This window comes from Neopelma chrysocephalum, unplaced genomic scaffold (assembly GCF_003984885.1).
Source record: "Neopelma chrysocephalum unplaced genomic scaffold, ASM398488v2 Primary Assembly neopelma1_77, whole genome shotgun sequence".
Classification (NCBI taxonomy): domain Eukaryota; kingdom Metazoa; phylum Chordata; class Aves; order Passeriformes; family Pipridae; genus Neopelma; species Neopelma chrysocephalum.
In genome coordinates, this window is record NW_020897738.1 from 3,652,118 (window position 1) to 3,678,604 (window position 26,487).

Genomic DNA, 26,487 nt, shown 5'->3' on the forward strand with positions numbered 1-26,487 from the left:
TCTAATTAAACATTTATTTAATATTAAAATACAAACCAAAGTATCAATGTTGGACAGTAATGCAGCAACATGTCAACTGGCAAATCTGGATTTTTCACCAAGAAAAATGCATTTCTGTTCACAAATACATGAAATGTTCACGATGGGAACACTGGCACGAAACCCAGTCTGGCACAGGAAACCAGTAACTTCAGGGAAGGAGTTCCAGTCCTGGAGAGTCAGCTGGAGTTGAGCTGTTCACTGGGAGACAGGGAGGCTGCTGTCAGGTGAATCCTGGTACTCACAGTATCAAACACTACTCACTGTGACTGCTGGAGACATCAGGGAATTCAGAGCAGTATTTTCCTGCCACAGCCATAGTGAAAGTATTGCTCACAGTTCTGTCACAATGAAAAATATCCATGTTAAAGGGTTCAGCTGAAAGGATTTACCACAGAACAGCAGTTCTCTTTAACACAGGTAACTCATGTTGCTTTTTGTATTAAAGTTCAAAATCTCCTCTTGGCTAGTATTTACATCACACCCTAAATATTTATAAAATGGTGGAGGAAAACCAAGTGCAAAAGGGTAACACTATCATTTTCTGAAAAGAAGCTGCCTTTTAGTTTCTTATTCTTATTATAAATTCAATATCACTATTTAAAAATAATTAATATTTCTAAAAATATTACAATACAGGATAAACATTGATTTCTCAGGTGTAATAAAAATATGTTTAAAATAGAGGTTGCGGTTCCAAGTACAAAATATTGCTGTTTGTAAAGGGTAACATGGTTGTAAAACTACTTTTGAGGGCTTATAAAAATACAAAACAATTTGCATTTACTGAGTGCATAATTATATATTAGTGCAAAAAAAAAAAAACCAAAAGGAAAAGAGTATATTTGCAGTCAGGAGAGAACTGTCAGAGATTGGCAGAGGTCCGTAAAACATGGAATCTTTTCAGAGTCATTCTTATCAACCCCAAATCCCTATTAATTCTTTCCAAGCGATCTTCCAGGGCTTCCTAAAAGGAAGAGTTAAAGACAAGAAAGAGAAGAAAACATTAATAATATAAAAAATTCAATGATCCTTCTAAAATTAAGAAACTCCTGTTATTCCTGTATTCCTGGTATCCTTTTTGAGGCATTCTCAGTATTCTGTTACCACCCAAAAACTAGAGCCAGACCTCCAAACTTTCCATATCATTTTTATGGGTGAATTTGTAGGTTGTTGGTTTTTTGGCCACGTGACTTACGAAACTCCAGGAGATAAACTTGACAAAAATTGGAACAGGCTGATAATTAGGGAGACACATTTAGCAAAGAGCTGATCATTACAGTGAGTGGCAGTATTGATTTTTTAATTTCAAACTGATTAATTGCTAACAAGGATTAGAATTTAGGAAATGCTGAAGTTGAAGGCTTCACGGAGACCTTTAAAACACAACTTTGAGACACTTGTTTCTATTAAAAGAGTCTGCAGAGCTTCCCAAAGAAGGCACTTTCCTGTATTCCACCTACACTGCTTATTTTTACCTTCTTACTTTCCTCTTTACACTTTCAAGGAGACAAAAAACAACCAAACAAAAACTAAACTTTGCAATTTCTCCTACAGCACAACGTCCTCTCCACAGTTTCAGGGATCTATTCCATAGTAACTGCATGCTGTTAATTTATTGCCTTTATCTACCTCTCAGTGTTATCACAAGAACAGACTATTCTTGCAGCAAGTTGGCAAAATTCATCCCATGTACAAAAAATAGAAGATATAAACAATATAAAACAATAACATAAAACCCAAAACCAATATAAAAATTGCCACAGAAATCACACTACACAGCAGAACTTTCCTCTACGTATTCTCAAATTGTGGAAGAGCAATTTAACAGGACAGTCAGATGTAGAAGCTTTTTCACCTGATTCAGTCTTGCTTGCAAGGTCATTCTTCCACCAGAACAAGGTATTCGACTCAGTGCAGCCTCAATCTAATAACAGAAAACACTTCAGCTGTAAATGAGAGTTTCAAGAGCCAATATGAGCCTTCCCAACTCCTCTTACAAGAAGAGAGATGAGGTGTATGGATTACTGATACGGCTACAGTTTTGTCCTCTAACACTCACTTCTGTGACCATAATAATGTGCCAATCCCCACTCACGCTGTGTTTGCATTCCAGTGACTGTCCTTTAATGAAATTAGGGACAGAGAAGGTCTGGAAGTAGAGCAGGGAAGGATAAGGGCACATTCCCAGCGTGACACTAAAACTGTGCACGAATTTCAGCCACGCACTGCGTGGACATCCAGCTCCATCCCTCCCCTCTCGTACAACAATTATGTTTTGTCACAACTTGAAAACAGAAATAATCTTTGCCTGTTGCTTTTCTTGAGTCAGCTCATCAAAAAGCCTCTCTGTTTCAGCCAGAGTCGTGATCCTTGCTGTGTATTTGAAGTCCTCCTCCCCAGGCGACGCCGCTGGCTCATATTTTTGAGCTGTGCTCCTCTCGTCCCAAGCTGCCGCCTTCTTCATCCCGCTGCTGATGGATTCAGCACAAGAGCTGTGTCTGACACCTGAATGCTGCCTTCCTAGCAACAAAGCAGGGGGATTTTTATATTTTTATATTTGTAATTGTCCGGGAAATGATTGCATAGGACAGAAAAACAAAGTAATAACAGCACAAGCAGCGTGATCGTGGTGGTATGTGAACCGAGGACAGTGAAGCAAAGCCTCAGTCCCTTGCCTTAAACAACTTCCCAGAAGAATGCAAAACATTTGTAGGGGTCATCTTTCAAGTGATCTTTGTAGCACAACATATTTTTTTGGCTAACAAACAGATTCCTCTATTGTGCTAATTAGGAATTACTTTTACTGGTACATTTCTAAATATCACCAAGCAGAGCAGCTGTCAGGCAAACACCAGGCTAAATAAATGCATCAATAAAAACAAAAGCAGAACATTGTGACAAGGATTGGGAAGGCGAGAAAAGATTTGGTTCAATCGATCATTTAAAAATCTGAAAGAACTGGTTTTATTAGAGTTACTCTTTGCTATCTGTAATGCAATGTTTAGCAATAGAATTTTATTAGTATGACTCAGGTACATCTTAATATAGACCCCCCCTAAGATATGCATTGGATAACTGAGTTAAGCACAGGGAAATGTATTGCCCTCCTTCCTCAATTTAATTATTTTTCTTGTTCTGCCATGTTTGTGCACCCACATACACATAAAAATAAAATACTGTATGAATGGTATATCTCTGGCTCCAGGGATAAGACAAGATTTTTAAAAGAGGACTTTTAAAAGTTGGACTTTGTCGAGTCAAGGGTCAGCTTTCCAGTTAAGCAGCTGTTACCACTGTGGAAGGAGCTGTGGTACAAAAATACTGTGTGGGAGTTTCCCCCCACTTTGACAGATTACCTTCTGCATCATCTAGTGAGAGAAACTGGAGCCTTTTCCTTGGGTTATTGTGCTGTAAAGTAGATGTAGCACCAGTTTCCAGGTCGTCTAGAAGTATATCAAACCTACAGAGCAGGAAGCACACAGCAATGACTTGTTAGAAATCAGGGATCAGGCAATACAGAATTTTCTACTTTTTCACCTTTTGGTTAAACAAACAATTTTTTTTATAAAACTATTTATATCCCATAGCCACTGCAAGTCTTCTGATTCCTGTTCATAGCACCATAACCCAATGTTCTCCTATTTCCACACACCAAAACCTCTCATTTGTGTGACTTTCTCTCAGAGCCTCACCAAGCTGTTGCTCCTGAACACCCTGAGCTCCTGTTTCATCATCCTCAGGAACTCTCAGAGTGGTGCTGGACATTTCTTATTCCTCACACACGTGTCCTACACTTTAATCTCACAGCTAAGTGTGTTCTCAAACTCTGTAAGCTTTGCCAAGCAAAGATTTTGATAGAAACCATAGTATTTAGGAAGTTAGCAGAAAGGTAAGTTTATGTGTATTTTAACATGCTTGTAGGTACCAGGACAAGTAGGAAGATCCTACTTTCAACTTTTATTCACATCTGATCTGCACTTACTCCACAGAACAATTCTTCTTTAACTACTTGTCACTGATCAATGTTGTGTCACTAACAAACCCCACATCCCTTCTGCATTTTCCTTGCCAGATTTTAAAAAGTAAAACTCAGCTTTATATTCAGAAAACTTCATGACTCACTTTCTAGACAAGAACCAGCAGCATTAAGCCTCTATAATAAACACCCTCCTGCTCTAGTAATGATCAGAACACAACTGTAATCACCACACTCGTACCTTGTCACTGTGTTTTCATTCCTGCCAAGCAAATGGCTGAATCCAGGGGAGAGGTTTTCTTTTGGAGATCGTTTTGGGCTGTACGTCACAGACACCGGTGCCAACATTATCTCTCTTCTTGCTGCAAAAGACAAATTATGTTTATCTACCTTAAACCTCCCAGTGCAGTACCTCCCACTCATGTGCTTACAGCTTAAAAGAATGCTTTTCAAAGCTGTCTACATGTTTATTTAAATTTGATGAAAAGTGCATCACAACACAGAGAAATGAAAATAAACTCAGAGCTCTCACATTTGCTGTGATTACAGACATTCTCCTTTTCAGACTGTCAGAGTAATGCAGGAATCCTGCCTCTATTTTGCTCTCTCCTAGAGCAGCCTGTCATTGTTTGCTCCTAGTTCTCGAGTAACACAAAGCAAACTTGAGAAAAGCACTGACTTGGAGTGTTGGGTTTCCTGTTGGAAGGAGGAAGGGACGATGACCTCTGGCCTGAAGGAGAGCTGAACCTTTTGGGTCTGTGTTGGTCCTTCCCTTTCTCTGGGGTGGCAACTAAAGAAGCTTCAACAAACCCAACAGTTTGACGGCGATTTGATGTTTCTAGTTAAAAGAAAAAAAAAGTTGTTATATTAATCAATCTTTTTCAATATGAGAACTCACAAATATTCTCCTGAATAACAAATGACAAAGGTTGCACTTAAATCTCCCTCACATCAACATATTTGTGCTGTTTTGTTCCAGTCTCTCTTCTACTCACAGAATAGCCAGTTTAACTCATGGAAAAGGATCTTTGCAGAGTGGGGGCCTTTCTTTCCTTTTTTTTAATAGAGAAACAGTGGAAATCAGACAAAAGCATCTTTTGAGAAAGAAAGTTGGAGTACCTGCCTGAGCCAAGAGTACAAGCATTTAAGAAACACTCGATGTTTTCTAATGACAAGGCTCCTAAATCCCTGCTGTTACGACAGCTCAGTGCAGTCCCACACACACACCAGCTTCCTTAATAACATTCCAACACAACACCATGAGAACAAAACTCAAGTGGATGTACAGCCAGAGCTTTCTTAGGGCTCCATTAACTGTTTATAAATACTGAGATATTCTTAGAAAAGAGGACATTGACGAGTCTCCAGCTTGAGACCCAACAGCAACCTTTGCCTTCCCTCTATTCTAAACAAGTCACTTAACTCTCTAATTTTTAATTTTCTTAGAAAAACTTCAGAAGTTTGCCTGCTAACACTGTTTTTATCCCTTCACTGAAGCCTGATGGACTTGAATGCTGAGAATACCGAAACCAAAAGACATGCAGACAAAGAAAAGCCAGTAAAACATGCCCAGGAATATAAAAATAAGAGTTACTGGCTGGTGCGTCTTCTTTGTCTGTCTGTGTCCCCCAGTCTTTAAATACTTTTCCTTCTTCAAGTTCTTTAAAGGCTTTTATAATTGGTGCTTCTGACATCTCATTTTCTTTCTTTTCTATTGTGTTTGTTGAAGAGTCTTCCTGTGAAGAATCTTTTTCAGGAGGAGAGTGATACCTTAAAGGATGTGAAGCAGTGGAAGGAAAAAAATGATCAAATTTTTAATGAGGTGTTTCGTTTTTAAGTAATTGTACAGCACCTACAACACTGAGAATTTTTTTTAACTCTATTTAACAAGTACAAAATCTAGAAATAGAAATCTAGTCAATAAAAGTTTTTACAAGTGTTCTACTTTATTAATTTTAGAAGTGTTCCACTTTTCCTCATACTGAATACTGAAGGAAACCAACTCACCTGGAAGGAATATAGTTTTCTTCTAATCTGTTGTCTTTGGGGCTTTCCTGACCTTCCAAAGGCTGGCCAGTGAAAATGGAATATTCAGCTCCTGGTATCAGCCACTTTCTCCTGCTTACATCAGGAGTTCCCAACTTGCTGTGGGAATAAAAAGCTTCAAAATTACAAAAGGCTTTGGAGTTTTTCTTTTGGGTTTTTTTGTTGTTTTTTTTTTTTTTTTATTTTTTAAAGAAAAAGCTGCTATTTATTCCAGTAAACAGAAAGAATTATACAATAAACTTGTAAGTACCGTGGGAAAATATAACTGCTTTTTAAAACATGTTTGTGAAGTAAAAGTGAAATATTTTTTTAAAAAAAGTCGTATGTTGAGGTTTCAGTCTAAATTACACAATATGCTCAGAATGCAAAGCTCCACAATGATCTTCCTGTAATTTAATGCTGCTTACTCAGACCAAGGTTTGGGTAACAGTAGTTCCCAACTAATTACATGAAAACATTTGGTGGAGATTATTGCAGTAGTTCAGAGCATCTGATCCCAGCTTTCCTTTGGACACCAAATATTAGAAAAAGAAAAAAGAAAAAACAAAAACCAAGAAAAAGCCACCATGGATGATGTGAGAGTGATAAATATTGACTAATAAACATCTGTTAGTATATTCTTATCTTGAAATGTCAAAAGAACAATGTGATTTTTACACACAGCAAAGTAGATAATTAGAAAAAAAGGGTCTTGTTTACCCAAGCTATGAACCATAAGCACTATTGTGTAAATCTATCCTGCTGGGCATTCAATTGGAATGAGGCTTTCCTTGAGCCTCTGAGATCAGTTAGGGACAGATTAACTTCTAAATCCATATTGGCTCTTACATCCCCCTGATGAACATGGTCTGCCCTGCCCAGGTCTTCCTTTTTTCTGTTCATTGTTGAGGGATCTGGTTCAGAAATATTAAAAGAGCTCTAAACAGAAATCTGTCCCTCTAATATATTAATACATAAATTACTTGCATCTTTGTAATCAACAAAAATCAGATCTACCAAAATACATACAAGTGGATAACCACAAATCACATTAATTATCATTTTGAGCTTCACAGCATCAGTGCTGAAGTGGGAGAGACACTGAAGAAACCATAACTAAGGAATGAAAAATGAAGGGGGACAAAGTTTTTCAGGTCTTTAAAACATAAAAAAAAAACTCAAACAAAAAAAACCAACAAAGAAACAAACAAACAAAAGAAGAACACAGGTCAGTTTTAATTCTCCTAACATAAATTCCCAATTCAAACTAGAGTGTGCATTGTCACTAACTCCCACTCTACTCTCAGGATACCTGTACAAACCATATTTAGAACCATAAAAAGTTCTGATCAGCCTTTCAAATCAATGACACATATGGAAAACCTCCAATGTCTTGTTGGAGTATTAGATTTTATTCCCAAATTCTTTGTTGAGTGTGGAAATCCCTATTCAGCTGAGCAATTGAGACCCATCTAAAACCCATTTGGGAAGACCAGAGACACTCTGGTCCATTATCCAAAGTATCGATTTGGGTTTCATAATTTCTTGGCATGTGAAGTCTCTGGATTATGTTACATGTGTTTAATCCAGTTTAGCCTATGGACTGACCTCATCTTGATCCACTTTTAGCCAACACACGTTAAAAAGTGTTCCAAACACAGGACCTGTTTTCCCCTTGTTGGAACATTCACTCACTTGGCACAAGAGGTTCTCAAACGGTTCTCGGTGATGTGGCGAAGTTTCAACATATTTTCATGTTCCACCTGCTTGAGCTGAGCTTCAAGTTTTAGAATTGTCCTAAGGGGGAAGCAGTAAAGATGCATTAGGAGACGATTTCAATGATACAAAAGATACATCGTATTTCTTAGTTTACTCATTTTTATTCAGATATCCTGGATGAAGCAGGAGAACAAGAGAAACTGCTACATTTATAGAAATGTATCTCTGTATCTATCTAAATACAGGTATAAATATGGATTGGAATTCCAAGTTAAATAAATCAGGTAACCCAGCTAGAAAGACAGGACCAGGAAATGTTGCTGTGGAAGCAGAAGTAGAAAAAAACACATATCCTAAAATAACAAGATTTTTAGTGTGTTCAAGTAACATCAAACAACAGGAATACTTCATAAAATGTAATTAAACTGGCAAGATCTACAGCCTTCATAATCTAGGAGTAGATGTTTAGGCCATAGTCTGTATTTCATATGGGTAAAAGAGTAATAAGTTTCACAGTTACCTTTTTAAATCAGAAATCTGCCTGTTTGCATCAAGCAATTTGTTTTCAGTTGTATTTAATGTATCCTACAAGGACACAAAGAAAAAAGTGAAAAGCCCAGAAGTGCACTAAAAGAAAAACATGTAACTCCACATCAGTCTCGAGAACACTCCATTAAATACACCTTCCTATTTCAAAGGGTCCATTAAATTTCCTTGGCTTTGATTTTGCAGTATTTTTGCTGTCTATGATTGGAAAATAATACATTCCAAATTCCCCCTTTTCCCTCCAGGGCTCTGCTGATGGAGTAAGAAGCTCTCAGTAAAAATAAACATGGATCTTTCCACCTGAGCTTTTTTCAAAATGCTTCAGTTAATTCAGCAAATTCTGTGGCACATTATCACATAGTTTGCATGTTTGGTTTTTTAATTAACTGGAGTGCACCTACCTTTACTCTTTCATGTTCTTTTCCAAGGGACTCGTATTCTCCTAAAAGCTAAAACAGAACAAAAGAACACAAGAACTCACACTGAGACCATCCACAATTAATCTGTAAGACTGCTGTAAAATCATCTCAACTGCTTGTCTACCACATGCAGAAGCACTACAGGGGATAACAAATACTATTAAAGGACATTTTGTAACTTCTTCTTATCATCATCTAATTGGAACAAGAAGTTCTAGATGGGACAATAGGAGACAGAGTTACTTACAAAATGTATTTCTAATTTTCAAATTCTCTCTCTCTAAAGAAACTGAATGAATGAACCAGTAAAATTCCTCATTGACTTTAAAACTGACTTTGTATTTTGAAATCTCAATTGTAAAAAAAAGAAATTAAAGCATGAAGTAGATTTTCCAGCTAATACCCATTTTGTCAATCCATTTAAACATTCCATAAAGCTATTCCTGCAGAATTGGAGGAACAATTCCTTTGATTCAGCCTAAAATCATATACAATGAACAGTTTTATCGAGCTGTGATGAGGTATGAGAAATTTAGTCCCTCTCCAACAAACTTAAGAGAGGAAAAAAATAACTTTCTAAAATAATTTCATGTACCATCTTCAAAAATAAAATTAACTAAGAGCACTTAGAGTAATAAATACCTGAGACTGACTATGGGAAGGGTTATCAAGTACAAATAAGCTGCCTTAAATAATTGTTTTTAAATATCTATTAGTGTCACCCAGCCTACAAGGAGTCAGCTGAGTCATTTCTGCTGTGTTAGTTGTGCATTAAGACTTTCCAGTTGGAAACTCGGAGCAGTTTCCACACCCAGGACGGACTTCCTGTTGTCCATTTTCTCACTTACATTTTGAAACATTTTGTTTTCTTCTTTTAGCCTCGTGTTTTTATTATCAGATAACTTGTAGGCCTTCTCAAAAGCTTCCTCCAGCTCCTTGAGCCTGGACTGCAGGCGGCTGATGGTGTTGTCCTTCTCCTTGTGGGTCGTCCGCATCTCCTCGATCCGCTCCTGCAGAACCTTGGAAGTGCTGCTGAGGGTCTGGAAACGCTCCCTCCACTCTGCCTGGAGGAGACAAAACATCCTTTATAAACACTTCCCTGGCAGATTATTTATTTCAGTGCAAAGTGCAACCTGAAATCATCTAAACAGAAAACAAGGGTACTCCTGGACATGAATTAAACAGGATTTTTTTGCTCATTTCTGTGACGCTTCAAGAATGAAAGTGAAGACTGGAAAACACCAAAGATGTATTTATTTTACAGGACTTATAATATCTAGAGATGAAGCCTCTAATCTCAGATGATTGATTTGCTTCCCAGCATAGAAAAATGTCTAAGAAAGGTGGAATTGGTCTCTGCAGGTGTCCAACTTACAAGACAAAGTGTCCTGTGATTTGACTAATAAATGCAGCATTTATTTATGCATACCCAAAGAGGTCTGGCCTAGCCAATACCAGTGTAAATATACTTAGAGAGAGAGTATTTTTGCCCCAGTACAGGTGAGATTTGCTTTTATCACAGCTCGAATCAGAAAGTAATTAAAAAAAAAATCAATAAATTAGGAAAATTTAGAGAGAAAAACAATAAACACGTCACAATATTTCACTCTTGAACTCTGTTTGATCCTTGCCAACCTGGAAAAAAGCTCATGAGTAAAAGTGCTGAGGATTCAGGTAGGGAGTCCCAAGAAACTCAGCTGGGAAAATCACTGGTGTAACACGCTGGCTGATGTCACATAGCAAGAGAAAGGTTGAAAATAAAAAATAAAAGCATAGAAACACAGATCAGCTTAACAGTGAACAAGCTTTTCTCTCGCTCTTTCACTTAAAAAGCAACTTGATTTAAGAACATACACTTACCACTTGCTTTTCCAGCAGATTATTCTTATTTTCCAGGGCTTTTATGCGAGCACTGGCTTCGTTCAGAGCTGCATCCAACTGCTCACACCTATTAAGAACATACAGATTACACAAAACTTCAAATAATAAATCTACATTTTATAGCCTTCTTTCCTTCCTCAAGCCTCCCCATGAATTTTGGTGCCCAGCCTGTGACCTCCTCCTACTTTGACTCAATAAGACTGCCCAGAAGTCATCTTTGAAAGCAGACATTAGTGCTGGAAGTCCCAGCTACCCACACACTTTCTCAATTATTCTGAAGGACATAAACTCTGTGAAGTATTTTAGCTGCCTAAATTTGCAATATGTATTTTGACTGGCAATAATGATACAAAAATCTCATCAATATTCTACATATAGCAACCACTCAAGCTCTGTCTAATGGAAGACACAGGTGGGGCACACAGAGGGCAGCACAAACCCACCAGTGAATTCAACACTGGTCCTGTATCATCTGGAGTTTTGACATGAAGGGTAAAGAAGGACAACATAGATCATTCCCATTCAAATTGCTTAGGATACCTCTGCCTGACAGCCCTTCCCAAGGAAAGCTTGTACTGGCTCCAGCAACAATCAGGTCAAATAAACTGATTTTCACAGAATCATGGAATGGTTTGGGTTGGAAGGGACCTTAAAGATCATCCAGTTCCACTCCCCTGCCATGGGCAGGGACACCTCCCACTATCCCAGGTTCCTCCAAGCCCCATCTAACCTGGCTTTGGACACTTCCAGGGATGGGGCAGCCACAGCTTGAAGAGCTGCATTAAATAATGCAAAATTTATATTTAATAGGGAAATATTAGTATCACAGACCCATGAAATCTTCAGAATTGAAGAGTGACATAAACTTTTCAAGACATTCTAACACAAGGATGCCCAGTTTTGAAAGTGTAAAGAACACCATGAAAAGAGGAAGACAACAAGGAAGGACAAACAGCACCTGTCAGCAAGACTTTGATTGATTTTCTTCAGGTCCTCAGCAGAAGCAATTCTCTGACTTGCCTCCAGCTGCTGCTTTAAGCTCTGGATCTCCGAGTCATAGTAAGCTCGGAGATCAGCGATGTGTCGAGCGTGTTTCTCCCTCAGGTTCTGCCTAATCCTGTTTTTAAAATTAAGAATTTAAAAAAAAATAAAAAATCCAGCTATTCATATGTAATCATTTGGATATTTCATTCAGAATCAACTCTGCATACAAATCTCTCTCACAAAACTTTTTTCCATTCAAATTAAAGCAAAGAAAGTTTTGTCATCTAAGGTAGAGAATTCTTTGCATTAATACAACTAGAAATTATGATTATTCTATACAAATAATACATACAACACAATAAAAAGCTTTATTTTTTACAGGCCCTCACACATGGAATATATGCCCTGTCTGCCTGTCCATGTGCAAAGCATGAGAGCTTCAACAGTGAATATTTATTTTTCCTAAGTCCAGTAGTTCTGTGCTTCTCCCACCATTTGACTCTAAAGAAGAAAACAGACACCCCCCCCAACTTTGAAATTCTCTGCCTAAATAAACCCCCTCACGCAGCCTGTAAAGGAAGGATGTATTTTTATTTTTATGTATAAAGAGAAATAACCAAATAAAACCTAGAAAATTGTTTTGCCTCCCAGTTAAGGCTTTGACGTCCAAGGAAGACAAAACACAAATATCGTGCCTTGGAATAAATTGTATGGTCTAAAGAAGACTAAATATTGTGGTCTAAAGAAAATTAATAGGATGGTTAAAGAAAGACAATTGTAAGAAGTGGAAAATGACTGTTCTATTTATACCCCAGCTATATTTTAAGGGAGGAAAAAAGAAGAAAAAAAGAGAAAAAAAGCAGGAAATGTCCAGCTCTGTTCTAAGCAAACTGAATTCATGCTTTCTTTGGTTTATTACTACTGTTGTTTCATTTCTTCCATAAAAGTAACAACTCTGACTTTTAAAAAAGGAAAAATTACTCACTGTGACATTACCACAGGGTCTTCAACAGGTGCTACTGAAAGGCTGTAATCTGGCAAAGTGTTGTCAGCACACTGAGTAACAGAGGATGGAGTTAAAGTCAGTGTTTCTTCCTCCTCAGTGCTGACTGAACTCTCAAGGTCAGCATCCCTGTGTGCCTTTGGAAAAGGGGAGCTGCTCTTGTTTTCACTTTGGAACGGGTGATTTCTCCAGAAGTCCAAGTGCACAGCTCTGCTCCTGGCAGGGTGTTTGGGAGAATCATCTAACTGAGAAGAGTGACTTGTCTGTGAAAAAGAGTCTGTGTCACAATGACTTGAAAATCCTGGCTCTGCCATAGAGTCTGGAGAAAAGGGAGTAATCTCTTCAGGAATATTGAAAAAACAGCGTCCCTGGTTCTGCTGACCTGGTTTCATGTGCAGGGTTGGGTCCAACGTCAAGATCTAGGAAATAAGTTACAATGCTAAAAACCTGTGATTTAACTTTTCTTCTTTTAAATGGAGTTGATCTGAAGACACCAGTAAAGCATATTACACTGCAGGCATTACACTGAATATTACTGCAGTCATTTGGTAGTGACGAGAAGGTGCCTGTAACACTCAGTGACAATACACATTCCCAAATTTCTAAGTTTCCATTAATAAAGGACATATCCAACATCTGTAGCTGTCTAGAAAACCTTTGAAATTTCACTTATGCAAACAGAAGGTCTATAATATCTGTTTATATGTTGAAACAATAACTTTGTAGGTTACAAAAGCAATTCATGAATTATCTACACAATACAGTCACACGTTAGCCATAATTACTGGATTATGTACAGGACTGAGAGCTGTATAAAAAAAAGAGAGATGACAAAGAATCATTTCCACAACCTGTGCCTGTCCTGTCTCATGGGAAGCACTAAGAAAATCCTGCTTGTGCCACTGCAGTTCCAGTGCATTCCATGAGCTGCAGCCTCAGCACAGGCAGAGCCGTCCCTGCACCATCCTCAAGGTTGTGCTGCAAAGGTGCCTCTTCACTCAGGGTGTTCTCAGAGGTTCTTCTCAGTTGGATCCTTTCCCGGGCTGGTTCAACCCTCGGCTGCTCAAACTGCTGTTCCAGCAAAACACTGGAGGTGGCAGCAGGGGCCAGTTCATGTGAAACCAGCCTGTATTCAACATATCCTCAACTGAGATGGGAAGTAAAGAAATTCATGTTACCTCTGGTGGGTGACTTGACTGGGAAGAAGGCAAAACATTCTGGTCTGGCATCTGCTTGTTTTCCCTTTGTCTTTTATGATAAATATCCTTCAGGGATGACAACTTCCTTTCCTCAGCAGAAGACAACTTCAACAGGCAAAATTGCTACATTACTTTTTCTGAACACAATCTTCCACCCCCAAAATAAATAAATAAATAAGTGTTGGGGTGGGTTTAGCTGATAAAGCAGTTCAGCTTTATCAGGACAGAAGGCAGCTTTATTCAATGCACTCAGGTTAAAAAAGGGTCTTTAAGGAGGCACCTTTAACGCACTAGTGAGTCACTTGTCATATCCTACACAGTTTCTTTTGAGTAACAAAAGAAGGTCAATAAATTCCAAGTGAGGTTAGTTGGGGTACAGGAATAACGAAGGAGCAGAGTAGGAAAGACTGAGTTAACAAAAGAGTTCTCACAGAGAAGTTAAATTCTGGAGGGCTGGTTCTTTCCATCATAGGAAAAAAAAAAACCAAAGATGACAAGGAATTACATGACAACTTTTAACCACATACAAAGTTTACCTGATCTGGTGATACTTTTGTGGAGAAAACATCAGCAAACTCACTTCTGAAATTCTCTGGTAGAGTGTGATACATCTCCTTTTCATCTAACTTCCAGTATGAAAGTCCTGACAAGAAGAAACATCAAAAAAAAAAAAAAAAGACAAATTTCAAGCTCGAGGCTATAGAACAGGAATCCCAAAATCCATTAGTGAAATGTTATTTTGTCTTGAACAAGAATGCTGTGTTAGTTATTTGCATCTATTGCTTAAGGATCTTATTAGAGCATTTGTTACCAGGAGTGACAAAACTCTCAATGCAAGGCACAGGCAACATAACCAGCATCACATCACACAGCACCACAGTCACTGATGGGTGTTGAGGGGAAAAATCCTCAATTATCACAGACTTTCATATTTCTAATGATTCCAGTGTAGCACTTAAAACTGGTATCACCCAAGGGATAATCCCAGGCAGCCACTGGATCCTGCAGACTCCTCAGTTTGGTGTTGAACAGCACTCTGTAACATGCACAAGGACAGACTGCCAGGACTAAGGGGTGGCACAAGAGGAACAGACACAGACTCAACCCCACTTCAGTTTTTTATATGTGTCCCTCTCTCAGTGGCTTGTGAAGCAGCAATAATTATACACAGTTTGCAGGGCTGCATCTCTGTGCCCCTGTTTGTTACTGACAGGAATCCACCCTGTTATGATCAAAATATGGGAATTAGTTTTTTGGCTTTCATCAAAAAAAACACAACCCCCAAACCATGAAAAACCACCACCAACCACCTCTCATATCCAGCCCCTAGAACAACAAAGCCAAACCATGAACACAAAAAAGCAATCTAAGAATCACCACATTACCAGGTCAATGATGCTCACATTTGAAGCATCATTTGATACCTTGCCACGATTTTAATAGTAATTATGTTATGAAACAGTTTTAAACACAAAGCTCAGCTTTGAATCTTGGGAAATTTGGAAAAAAAAAAACCAACTGCTGCATGTCCTACATCTGCCAGCAGTGATACAAAGGAGCTGCATCAGTTTGAAAACAGGAGCAAGAAAAGCAGAATTATGCTAAATGAAAGCCTGCCAGTGCTTAAATCCTCCTCACCTCCCTGGAGTTACTGGAGATGCATTCCAGTAAAAGCACTGAAAAATGAGAATTCCAAAGAAAAGGAAATGTAAGTACAAGAAATTAACTCTACCTGAAGCTTCAGACACCAAGGAATTGGGACTTTCCTTCGGTTGGTTGAGGTAAAAAGTGTAAGGTGGCAAAGCAGCATCAGTAAGGTTTGTCTAAAATTACAATGGGAAAATAAATTTATAAGGAAAATCACAAGGCAAGGAAAAAAAAATCAAGGGTATAATTTTTTTTAAATTGCACATAAAAATATTTATATTTTTATACATATTTATACAGATATATAACACATTTATCTTTTTATATATATAGGTATATATTTATATTTTCTATAAAGTGCCTGTGTGCTTGTGGAGCATTTTTGGGATTAGCTGTTACACAAATACACATTTTGGACAGTCATCTCAACTTTCTTGTTCCTTAAGAGGTACAAGTATATAGAGATGACTTAACAATAAAGAGTCACTTCCTTCCTCATCCTAAGATTGGAATTTCATATATTCAGTTGTTATGACTCCACCTACCCCAAATTTGCAGGTACCACAGTCTGTCATCTCAGACAGACAAAGTATTCCACATCCTTCTACTCATCACTCCCAACTTTCCAAACATCCCCAGCTAATTAAAGCAAAACTTTGAAAAGGGTGGGACCAACAGAGGAAAAAAAAATTCATATTATTTAAGATTTGCCACAACTCTCCTCTTCCTTAACCAAAGGAAGAAGTGGCACTGATATAACACCAGAGCAACTGAGGAAGGGCAGCTGCTTAAAAATGGTCATCTCACATTGCTCTTTTCTGCTCTGCTTGGGGCTTTTTTTTCCATTAGTGCAGCTCAACAATTGTACAAATCCACACACCTCATACAAGTGAGGACTGTAACAGGATAGTAACCACTGAGTTAACAAAAGTAAGAGAGAAAAAATCAGAACTAAAGCTGTTTAAGTTTTTGCAGGAATTACCATCTCACCTCAAGGCTATTTTGTCCCTCTTAATGTTTTTATTTAGGTATTTCCTTTGCCTAAGGAGGAAGAAAGGAAAATGAAGGAGTAGCAACTGCATTCTTACAAAGAACAGAAAGATAAAGCTCTTTTCAAAATCTGAGTTTCTGGCACTAATTTCCTTATGCACTCTCTCCTGTAGCAGAGAGAGAAAAGAAAACCAACCACAGCAGATGAATTTGACTCCTGGTTTGAAAAATCCCCTTAGAGGAACATCTTGTTTCCACTGACAACAGAAGACTGAAGAGAGCAAACCCAAAGAGCTGCTCTCAGCCTTTCTGGATCACCCTCCAAGTGACCACAGGAAAAAACAAACAGACTCTGCCTTGAATCAAGTGATTCCTATTTGCTAGTCCTGTTCTCTTGTAGAAGCCATTCACAGAGTTTCAGGAATTATTTCCCTAGAAATGGCATAAGGAGAGAGGTTTGTGACATTGAATATGCTGGAAGTCATTCTAAAGCTTCCTAGTTGGGTGTATGATGATTACTCATGCAATCATGTTGCATAACATACTTTTGGATCAGAAATATTATATGTGATTAAATTCCCCTCCTCAAAATAATCAGATTTGTGGACATACACAATTATTAACTCAAAAGTATGAGAGAGGGGGAACCCAAACTCTTCTCAAAAGAAGTATTTTGAGCTGATTCAAACTGAGACTGCTGAGAACACTAAAAAAGCCCAAACCAAACTAAACAAAAAAAAATCTCTGCAACTTAAAATCCCAGTCTGGAAGAATGTTTGTCCTGGGCAAAGTGGTTAAAGCCTTAACAACACAAAGAATTTTATGTGCCAAAAGAGGCATCAGCAGCTGACAGATCCTTCAAAAGATCCTTCAAAAAATTACAGGGCACCACAAATTGCCATGACCTGAAGGTTCAATTGAGAATGTGGCCATTATCTCCATAAGGAAAATACATGTGCCACTTGGGGAGGTGTTGAGACAAAGATTAGGAAATGAATAAAATAAGCCAAAATCACTGTGTGCCTGAGTATGGAATGATCCAAGAAGTAAACTTTGCCCACATGAACTTTAAATACATGAATGAGAATTGCTAAATGCTAAATATGAAAGGATATGCTGGATGAGAACATACTGTAACTCTGCAAAAATACCAGTGACAAGAATAACATTAGAAAAACATAAGAAAATAAAAAGAGGCTTACATTCTCAAGTGGTGATTTCTTCACTTTCTCATTTTCTTGCATAGAGTTCACACACACTTCATCTGCAGTTATCCTTTTTGGTTGGTTTTGTTTCAACTTTTGTGCCCACGATGTTAAAGATTTACTGGATGGTAAGAAACACACACATATAAGGAAGGTATTTTCCCCAACACATCTACAACAAATAAACACTGCAGATGCAAACCTGCATCTGGCTAAACAAATATATTTATCTACTAAGCAGCAAAGTTTTTTACAATCAAGAGATTCCATTCAATTCTTGCATGTTCTCAGTGACAAACAGCTGTTTACTCAGTGGGAACTGTCTACAATAAATTAACATACTTGGAAAGTTTATCACTTACCTGGGTTTCTTCCCACATGGAGCTTCATCAACTTTATGCTCAAATTCAGCAGGAAAAACTAAAATATTGTTCCTTCCCGGTGAACAATTTTCCTCTATTCTTTTTGGTAAAAGTTCTGTTTTATTTTGAACACTGGCTACAATTGCATCACTCTGCAACCCTGCTCCATCCCCGTGTCCTTGGGAAGTTTTCTCCATGGAATCTGTGGCCCTGCTGGTGCTGTTGGCCGTGCCAGGGTTCAGCTCGGAGGTGGAGAGCGTTCCATACCCGCTGTTCATGGACGCGTCGCTCCCGCAACATTCCTGCTGCAGGTCGGATGCACTGGGCTGGTTTTCTGCTTCATTGGACCTGAGCTGATGGACAATGCTCTCGTGTTCCTCCAAGAGCTCAGATCGCATCCCCATTGGAATTGCTAGTGGTGGAAAAGCGTCTGGAAGCGTGGCAGGCAAACCCCGGCTCCTGCCGGCTCCCCAACTGCTGCTCCCAAACTTCACCAGCTGCCTGATCTCAGCCTGAATCAGCTGCACAAAGGGAAAAGGCAGGATTCCCATGAGATGGTGGCACAAATCACATCTACGTTTTGATGCTTCATGTGATTAGTGACAGAATTAGAGCACTTATTTCATAGGACTCCAAGATGTGCAGACACCTCATGCATGAAGGAGATCAGCACGTTCTGCGCGCAACAGTAAAATGTCCATGGGAACAATCCTTCATTCCATGCAGTGAATTCCAGGTCTCAGGAGTCATTAATTCATGTAAAAAACATGCATGAATGTATTCACTAACTGCCTTCAGAAATACAGTCACCTCCCAGCCAGCTGAAGAAATATAAACAATCCACAAACGTGGACAGAAGTGTTTTGCTAAATTTAGGTCTAAACCAATTTTTATCTTGGATATACATTTTTAAAGATTGCAAGGATGCCTCACTGGAAGGATTAACCATTCCTCTATTATGCTAATAGGAATAATGTACCTCTGTAAGATTATTTGCATAAAACTTGACTTTAAAATACCCAATTTAGATATTATGGGATAATACAAAGATCTACATTTAGATCGCTCTGGTGTCTGATGGAATGGAACAAACCTATGACTGGATCACTCCATTTAACAGGTTACTTGGTTTACAATGTCTGCAGAGAGTTATTTCAGTGCATAAGTAATTTTTTTTTTAAGTTCTACAGTTGTGCACTGGATGTACTGAAACAGTTCTGAGAAACAAGTGATGCCTCTGCCAAGGGCTATGGAAAGATTTCCCATTAGTGCCCATGGGCAGCACTCCCCTGGAGTTATCTTGAGATTACTGAACTGCAGGAGCACACAACTCTTCTTACTTGTGACAAGACCAGTGTATAGAGTTGCTTTCAATAACATATTTCAAACTAACTCCCTCAGGAAAGGCAAAAAAAAAAAGTCCTTGCAATAATTTTTGAGAACACGGAACTCCTGTCTTTTCACAGGACTACAGGACATCAGTCACACGCGAACAGCAACTGGAAAGCACGAACTGAACAAAAATCATTTGTTCTCTTAAAGTAAGAAATAAAAAATAAGACAATTTCAGAGGAACCTGCTTGTAACTCTAGTCAGGACCAAGCCTCAGATGTTTTATTGACTTGCAATAGAATTAACAATTGAATTTCAGCTCAGTCTTTCTATGCCAAAAAGAACAAACAAACAAAAAGCTTGGGATGAAGTTTTCTTCCATAACAAAGTTTTTTTCTATTAGTGATTTCAATCATGAGTGCAGCAATTGTTTGCACTTTAATTCTGTGACTGAAATCTGTCAGAAAGGTAGGAAAGGGAGAACAAAAGGGAAAAAACAGAACTGGGGGTGAGGAGGGAGATCAGATTCCCTGCTGACATTTAATCTTTGTCATTAATACGCTGTGTTGGAAAAGTGAAAGGCTACAATTCCAACTAAAGTGCATTTTAACTTCTCTTTGCATAGTCACAAATAATTGCAAGAGATGGAAAAACCTGGGAAAAATAAGATAAGGTTCCTAAAGTTTTGGGATTGTAGGAAAATTTGGTTTTAAATCCTTTTCATAAAGTCTGATCTTAGGATGATCCACAAGTGGTGACAGCTCATCTCCTATCGTTTAGGTCACATAAGCCAAGGACTGACCCCACTGATTCCAAAATGAACTCAAGGTCTTTTGATCCCTATTTTCACATGGATGAAGATGTATTTTTATAAGCACAGTTGGTCTTGAAACCCAGCCTAGAGCAAGCCTTATCTCAGGCATGTCAATGCTGATGCAGCACCTTGCTTTTCTACCCCAAATAGATTATTATTTTTGCCTTTTTATTATTCTTAATAGAATGTGTTGAGTTGCCTGTGTTTTCAGCAGGTCTCTGGCACACCAGTTAATGTTTGGAACAGCTCCATTTATTTTATCTAATGCACTCATACAACTAAGTGGTAGCTGTTAATTTTGCATTTAGTGTGGCAATTCATGCAGTCAGTAAATCCCTGCTGGCACCACACCCTCAGCTCTTCCAGAGGTAGCCTTTCCTATTAAAAAAGACAAAAACCAGCCAAGCCAACACAATGGATTAGTAAAGACTATGATCAACAAGTGAATCAAACCACTACAGTAAGAGGAAGGAAATAACACAGGTAACAAAACACTGGTGGGACGAAAATGCCAAGATGGGAGGCACAGGGGAGGAGGTGAGGCAGGAGAAACAGGATAAAAGGACAGTACCTCTTGTTAACTCAGGAACTGCTAATTATTACTAGTGTGGAGGGCACCAGGAAAGGGAAGGGAAAAACAGCAACCAAAATGATGAGGATATTAAGCATTGTATATTTATAGTATTACTGTCTCTTATACATACAAAGACATTTTTCCTGTTCTAAAGGATAAATGTGGTTCAGCAAAAATGTGAACCTTCACAGGGGTCGTTTTTCATTGTTAGAAAGGAGACTGTTCAACTGAAGGGTGAAAAAAGTGTTCAGCTGTTACAGTGATGGTTTTCCTATGCTATGCTGTCTGGATGAGGGAATGACAAGTAGTACAACATTTTCTAATTAAAAGAAAGCTACAGTGGCTCAAAATTGGAAATTAAACAGTCTTACAGCTAATAAAAACCATCTTGTACCTACAAAATCCAGTTATCATGTGGGCATTCTGAACCAAATGTTTGTGAAAACAAAACAATTGAAAACAGATAATCAACAAATCTCTTCTGAAATGGTTCCTACCAGTTAACCTGTTAATTAGCCAAGGTTGTCTCAAATATGCATCCAGTAAACAGCATTCCAGTCGTCCACTTCCACTACCTGCCTCTCTGCATTGTTTTGGAGGGAGAAAAGAAACATTCAGCCTCATCTACCTACATGGTCAAATCATTACTTACTTTGATTTGATGGTGGAACTGCTCTTGCTGGGCAACTATTTGTTGCTGACATTGTTTTTCTACCAGTCTCAGCAGCTGTAGCCACCTTGTCTATTAAATCACAAAGTAAAATAATTAAAGCACAGTCACATTGCATCTCTCACCTCTTCCTGTAGATACAAATAGCTTTGCAATCCTATACTTAGGTGTTGACATAGTGCAAAGCTGAGTAACAGCACCGTGGTTTCCCACCCCACCACCCCTGCAGCCCCCAAAGTGTCAATCAATGGGAACTAAAAGAAGAAACAGCTGGCAGGGAAGTACAGTCAAATTTTGGAAAGGTTGATCCAGTTCAATTAATTAAAGGCAATTTTAAAATTGAGAATTAAACATCCCTCTGTCCAGGGAACCATTCACTTCAATAAGAAAGTCTTCAGCAATCCAGCTGAAGGCCATGATGCACAAATATGCAATTTAAAAAAAAAATTAATTTAAAAAAATCAAATGTATAGCATTCCTAAAACATGGCAAAATCTGATGTTTAAAAACTATTTTATGCCAATGTTTATGGAGCCTCGTGCTTGAAGCACAGGACACAGACATCAATATTCTGTTCCTGGAGGTGTTAAAGAGAACCCAAATTAAGCATCTGTCAAGAGACACTGTGATGGATCACAGCCAGAAAGCTCAAAAAATTCTGCAGCAACAAGCCCATGGTGTGGAAAACTAAGGTTCCTTATGATGACTAAAAATAGTTATAATATATAAAATAAAAAAGGACAAAAACATTCAGAAAAGTGTTTGGGAGAATTAGTTCATTGAAACCCCATCATTATTTTTGTGTTGCTTTAAATCTGGAAACGAACTAATCACCTACACATCTTTACAAATGGAACATATAAATAAATCAAGCAAAAGAGAACCATTTTTAGAAAGAAAAGTTCTATTTTCTAGGATCACTTCAGATCAGTTTGAAGTGCTACAGTTTTAAATTTTTCAGCTCAAAAATTTTGGGGGGAAAATATTCACACCTGTATTGTAAAACATAAGATATAAAATAGTGGAAAATGCTAAGATAAAATTGCAATAAAATCCAGTCAGGTGATTAATTCATACTTGTGAAAGGATCTGTCCCATCAAGAAGAATAAACACATATATTTGTATATATAAATCCATATATGGATCTTGCTGCTGAACTACATCATTAGATTTGTCTTCCAAAATGCAGAGCAAATAAATTAATATAACTTCTTTTAAATAAACCTGAACATCAGTTACCTCACAGTTCTTCACAATGTCCGTGTCAGCATTTCCAATGGCCTGGATGTCTTGCATAAAGGAGGCAAAGAGCTCAACAGAACCAGGCTTTAATGAGGACCTGGTTTTCCCTGAGTAACCAGAAACTCCATTGGGATTGGATGAAGGACTTCTAGTGAAACATGAGGAAAAATAGCTCAATTATTTATTGTGTCAGTTGTGCAACACAGTGGCCAAAACAATACACTACATATGCTGGGCAGCCAGAAAAGAATTATACACTTAATTTATACCGAGACTCTCATCATCTTGAAATAAAAATGATAAATTCACGAGGAGATTTTTTAAGCCAACGTCAAAGAATCCACAGTGTGCTTCACTCTTATCCTACACACTATGAAATGCAGTTGCTTTCCAAGGAGAGAGAGACAGGATAATCAGCACAGATATTGCTGCTCACTGGTACAAACATCACCAAATACAGCTTTGCATCAAACTCATGTGATTCCTCAGAGAGCCTGAGGTCAGAAGCTCACAGAGCTGAGCTTCTGTGGAGCAATGGTTTATGAAGGGCAGGACTGAGGCCTCTTGGAGAAGTGACATGGGCAGGAGTGACTTGTAACTCTCATCTTAACAGGGCAGTCAAGAACCACCTCTCACTTAGGCCATCAGGCCATATTTGCACTTCTTATTCCCTGGGAATAACTCAGGCATTAAACAGAAAAACAACTCAGTTTTCCTAAGCTGCTGCTCTCCAAAAATGACTTCACACAACACATGAGCTTTCCAAAAAATGATCTCTTACAATTTGGCCAAGACAGGTTCCCTCCTTCCTCCCCCATTCTAAGAGACACAAGGCAATGGAAGTTAACTAAGAATTTAAGGAAGGCTTCACAGTTCTTTCAGTAAGGCTTTCCTCTAAAAAGAAATCTTTCATCAAGGTTATACCTGTGAAAGTAAAAAGAACCCTGAAATACATTGCAATCTTACATATTATTTCACCTTAATAACAACAGTACTGTAAAAACATTCGAACTAAGCAAACCCAAAATAATAAAAATATTTGTTAGGAATTCCTTCAGCACATTACCTGTTACAGTTCAAGTTACAGACAGAGCTGTGGGTGTTTCTGACATCAGAGTCTGTAGAAGATGAAGAGATTTCCTGTACAGAATTCACCACATCCCAGTTTTCCATATCTTGGCCCCAAGTACGTTACCCTGAGAACAGAGAGAAATAAGAATCACCTTCTTACTTTAAAAAACCACTTGACTTTGTTGCTTGAAGAAACAGAATTAAAGAGGCAGTTGTTTCGGCTAAACCACTCCAGAAAGTGCAAATATTCCACAACCAGCCCCTCTCCCTTCCCCTGGGCTACACCTGCAAACAGGAGCTCCTTAGTTAACTTTGTGCCTGCTGGGACTCCTACGAGTCAAAGATATTCCTAACTGTGCATCACACCCCTGGACTGGACTGGAAAGGGTGTCAGTGCAAAATGTTCCAGGTAAAACAGTGTTGTTGGGGTTTGGTTGGTTGTTTTTTTTAAATCTGAGGCTCCACAGAGAATTTTCAAGACTTCCGTGAAAATACCTACTACCAATATATTTAAATGTGACCAAGGATCTGCAACTTCACTGGGAGAAACACACTCACCAAAATAATAAACACAAGACCCACTGAGTTAAATAAACTGCATTTGACCAATTTTGCCATTTCTGTGTCTAATATCTGGCTCACTTTTTTCACAGATCACTTGCTTCATTGTTATTATATAACCCTAATTCAGAAAGCTTTGAAACTGTTCTGAGCTACATTTCTTAGAGATTAATAAAACAACAAAAAGAGCAGTCAGACAGGAATCCCACAGCAGTTCAAAACAGCAGCTGGTTAACTGAAAGCATCATAAATAAATAAACACACAGTACTTGTGCCATAGTCTTACAGCACTCAAAGCAGGGTGGCTGTAGAGAGACTAAAAGATTCTTCTACTTTCACTAAGAAAACACTTGAAATATATTAATTAATCAGTTCTTATATAGTCCTTATTTCAGCATGTTCTACACCCTGGTGAATTCAGCCCTTGTTGTAACACTGAAGAAAAACCTTATGATCATTTCACAGATGGACAGTAAAAAGAGACATTAGGAAATATCCTGTGATAATGCCAAGAACAAATTCCTGCTGCCTTAAGGAAGCACAACACCTCCAAAGCACAACCATTGCTCTTTACAGGCCTTACAAAGACATGCTGATGGGTTTTACAGACTCATGTTTTCATCATTTTTAAGTGCATAGAGATGTATCTCTAATAGATAGCTTCGGAAATATAAAATATTTCCACCAGAAGGAAACTGAGAGACAACTGTCTCATTTTTCCCTGTTTTCTTGGAGCCTGTTTGGCTCAGCAGAAACGTTTTTTGGGTACTCACTCACACCATCTCCTCTGGGTAGGGCTGAAAACGCCAGAATTCAAAGGAAGTTACCAGAGACACACATATCCCTTTGGCAGAGCTTCTTGGGATAAAGAAGAAGAAAAAAAAAAAGCCTTTCTTCCTTTTCTAGCGGTCAGAAGTCTGGAAAACTTGGAGGTTATCAGACTTGGCAGCTAAAGCTGATGCTGGGAGTGTCTCTGGAGCAGCTGGATGTGGGATCAGTCACCCCCCCAGGATGGAACCATGGGCGGCCTATCTCAGCAGCACAGCAATGGGTGGGACTTAGCTGTGACACAGGCTCGTTTCATAACCTCATTACAAGTCTCTTCGCAATAAAAACAATATTTAGTGAGCTATAACGGGGCTGCGGGAGCGCTGAGCCGCCATCCCTCGACTCCGCAGCACAGCACGGTCCTTATACGGCCACGTCGCTGCATAAAGGGGCAGGCTCGGAAAAAAAACAACCCGTGAGGTGTTTTAACTCTGAAATATCAGCGCCCGTTTCGCCGCAAACGCCGGGGCCGGCACAGCCTCGGAGCCCGGGAGGTTCCGCATCGCCCCCCGAGCCAGACCCGCTCCCTTCCGATCCCTCGCAGGTCCCTCAGGGCTCCTCGGAGCACCCTCGCCGCCAGGCCCCGCGTCCCCAAGAACCTTCAGCGGGACCCCGCGACGGGACAACGAGCCGGGGCTGCAGCGCCGCGGTGCCCTCAGGAACGGCCCCGGCCTCAAGGGCTCAGCCCCCGCGGGGACCCCTCTCGCCACGTCTGCGCCCCCGGGGCCTCCTCCCTTCAGCCCGTGCCCCCTCCCCGGCCCCGTGTGGGCCTCCTGCTCTCACAAGCGCCGCATCCCTCCCGCGGTGCCCCCGCACCCGTCCCCGGGCACCTCCCGCTCCCCTCACGGTCCCGTCCCTTCCCCAGCTCCCTCCCTCCCGACTCCGCCCCCCCCGCCCTCCTCGGGCCAAGCCCCGCCCCCGCGCTCCGCGGTGTTGACAGCGCCGCCGCCTCTGATTGGCTGGAGCGCCCGCCACTCTCCGGGGGAAGGGGCGGGGCGACGGAGGCGGCTCCGCGGCTCCGGGACGCGGCGCTGGGACGGGGCCAAACGCGGCGACGCTGCCCCCGCGGGCCCGCCCGGTTCCTTACCCGCATCGCTGGGAGCCCGCGGTGCCCGGTCAGCCGCGTCCCGCCGCGGCCGTGAGGCGATGGAGAGGCGCGGGCCCTGCGCCGCCCGCCCGGCGATTGGCGGCCCCGAGTTTCGAACCGTGGGAAGGGTAGAGGGCGCTCCAGACCGAGCGCCGCGCGCTGATTGGCCACCTCGAGCGCGCGCCGGCCCGCGCCTCCCGCGCTGATTCGCTGCGCGGCAGAGCCCGCGCGCCGCCGCGCGGGGATTGGCGCGCGCGGCCGCCTGGGTTCCCGAGGAGCCCCATTGGTGGTGAAGGGGACTCTGCGCCT

General features: G+C 39.9%; 1 protein-coding gene across 6 annotated transcripts; it reads right to left on the reverse strand.

Annotated features, from left to right (window-relative positions):
* MPHOSPH9 (M-phase phosphoprotein 9) lies at positions 1 to 26,270 on the reverse strand. Of its 6 annotated transcripts, none has more exons than XM_027689434.1 (24): positions 26,179 to 26,270; positions 23,698 to 23,827; positions 22,629 to 22,779; positions 21,371 to 21,460; positions 17,999 to 18,519; positions 17,634 to 17,757; positions 15,527 to 15,617; positions 14,331 to 14,437; positions 13,774 to 13,899; positions 12,578 to 13,014; positions 11,567 to 11,725; positions 10,588 to 10,675; positions 9,576 to 9,791; positions 8,710 to 8,757; positions 8,283 to 8,347; positions 7,739 to 7,840; positions 6,026 to 6,163; positions 5,613 to 5,788; positions 4,698 to 4,856; positions 4,260 to 4,380; positions 3,399 to 3,502; positions 2,351 to 2,562; positions 1,898 to 1,966; positions 1 to 1,006 (listed from the first exon to the last, which is right to left on the reverse strand). In XM_027689434.1, the coding sequence occupies exons 2-24, from the start codon at positions 23,802 to 23,804 to the stop codon at positions 905 to 907; spliced, it is 3,513 nt and encodes a 1,170-aa protein (XP_027545235.1). In that variant the 5' UTR covers positions 23,805 to 23,827; positions 26,179 to 26,270; the 3' UTR covers positions 1 to 904. The 6 variants fall into 6 exon arrangements, with proteins under 6 accessions (XP_027545235.1, XP_027545234.1, XP_027545233.1 ...); XM_027689433.1 differs by lacking the exon at positions 26,179 to 26,270 and adding an exon at positions 25,043 to 25,849; XM_027689432.1 differs by lacking the exon at positions 26,179 to 26,270 and adding an exon at positions 25,037 to 25,849.
* Between the last annotated feature and the right edge of the window lie 217 nt (positions 26,271 to 26,487).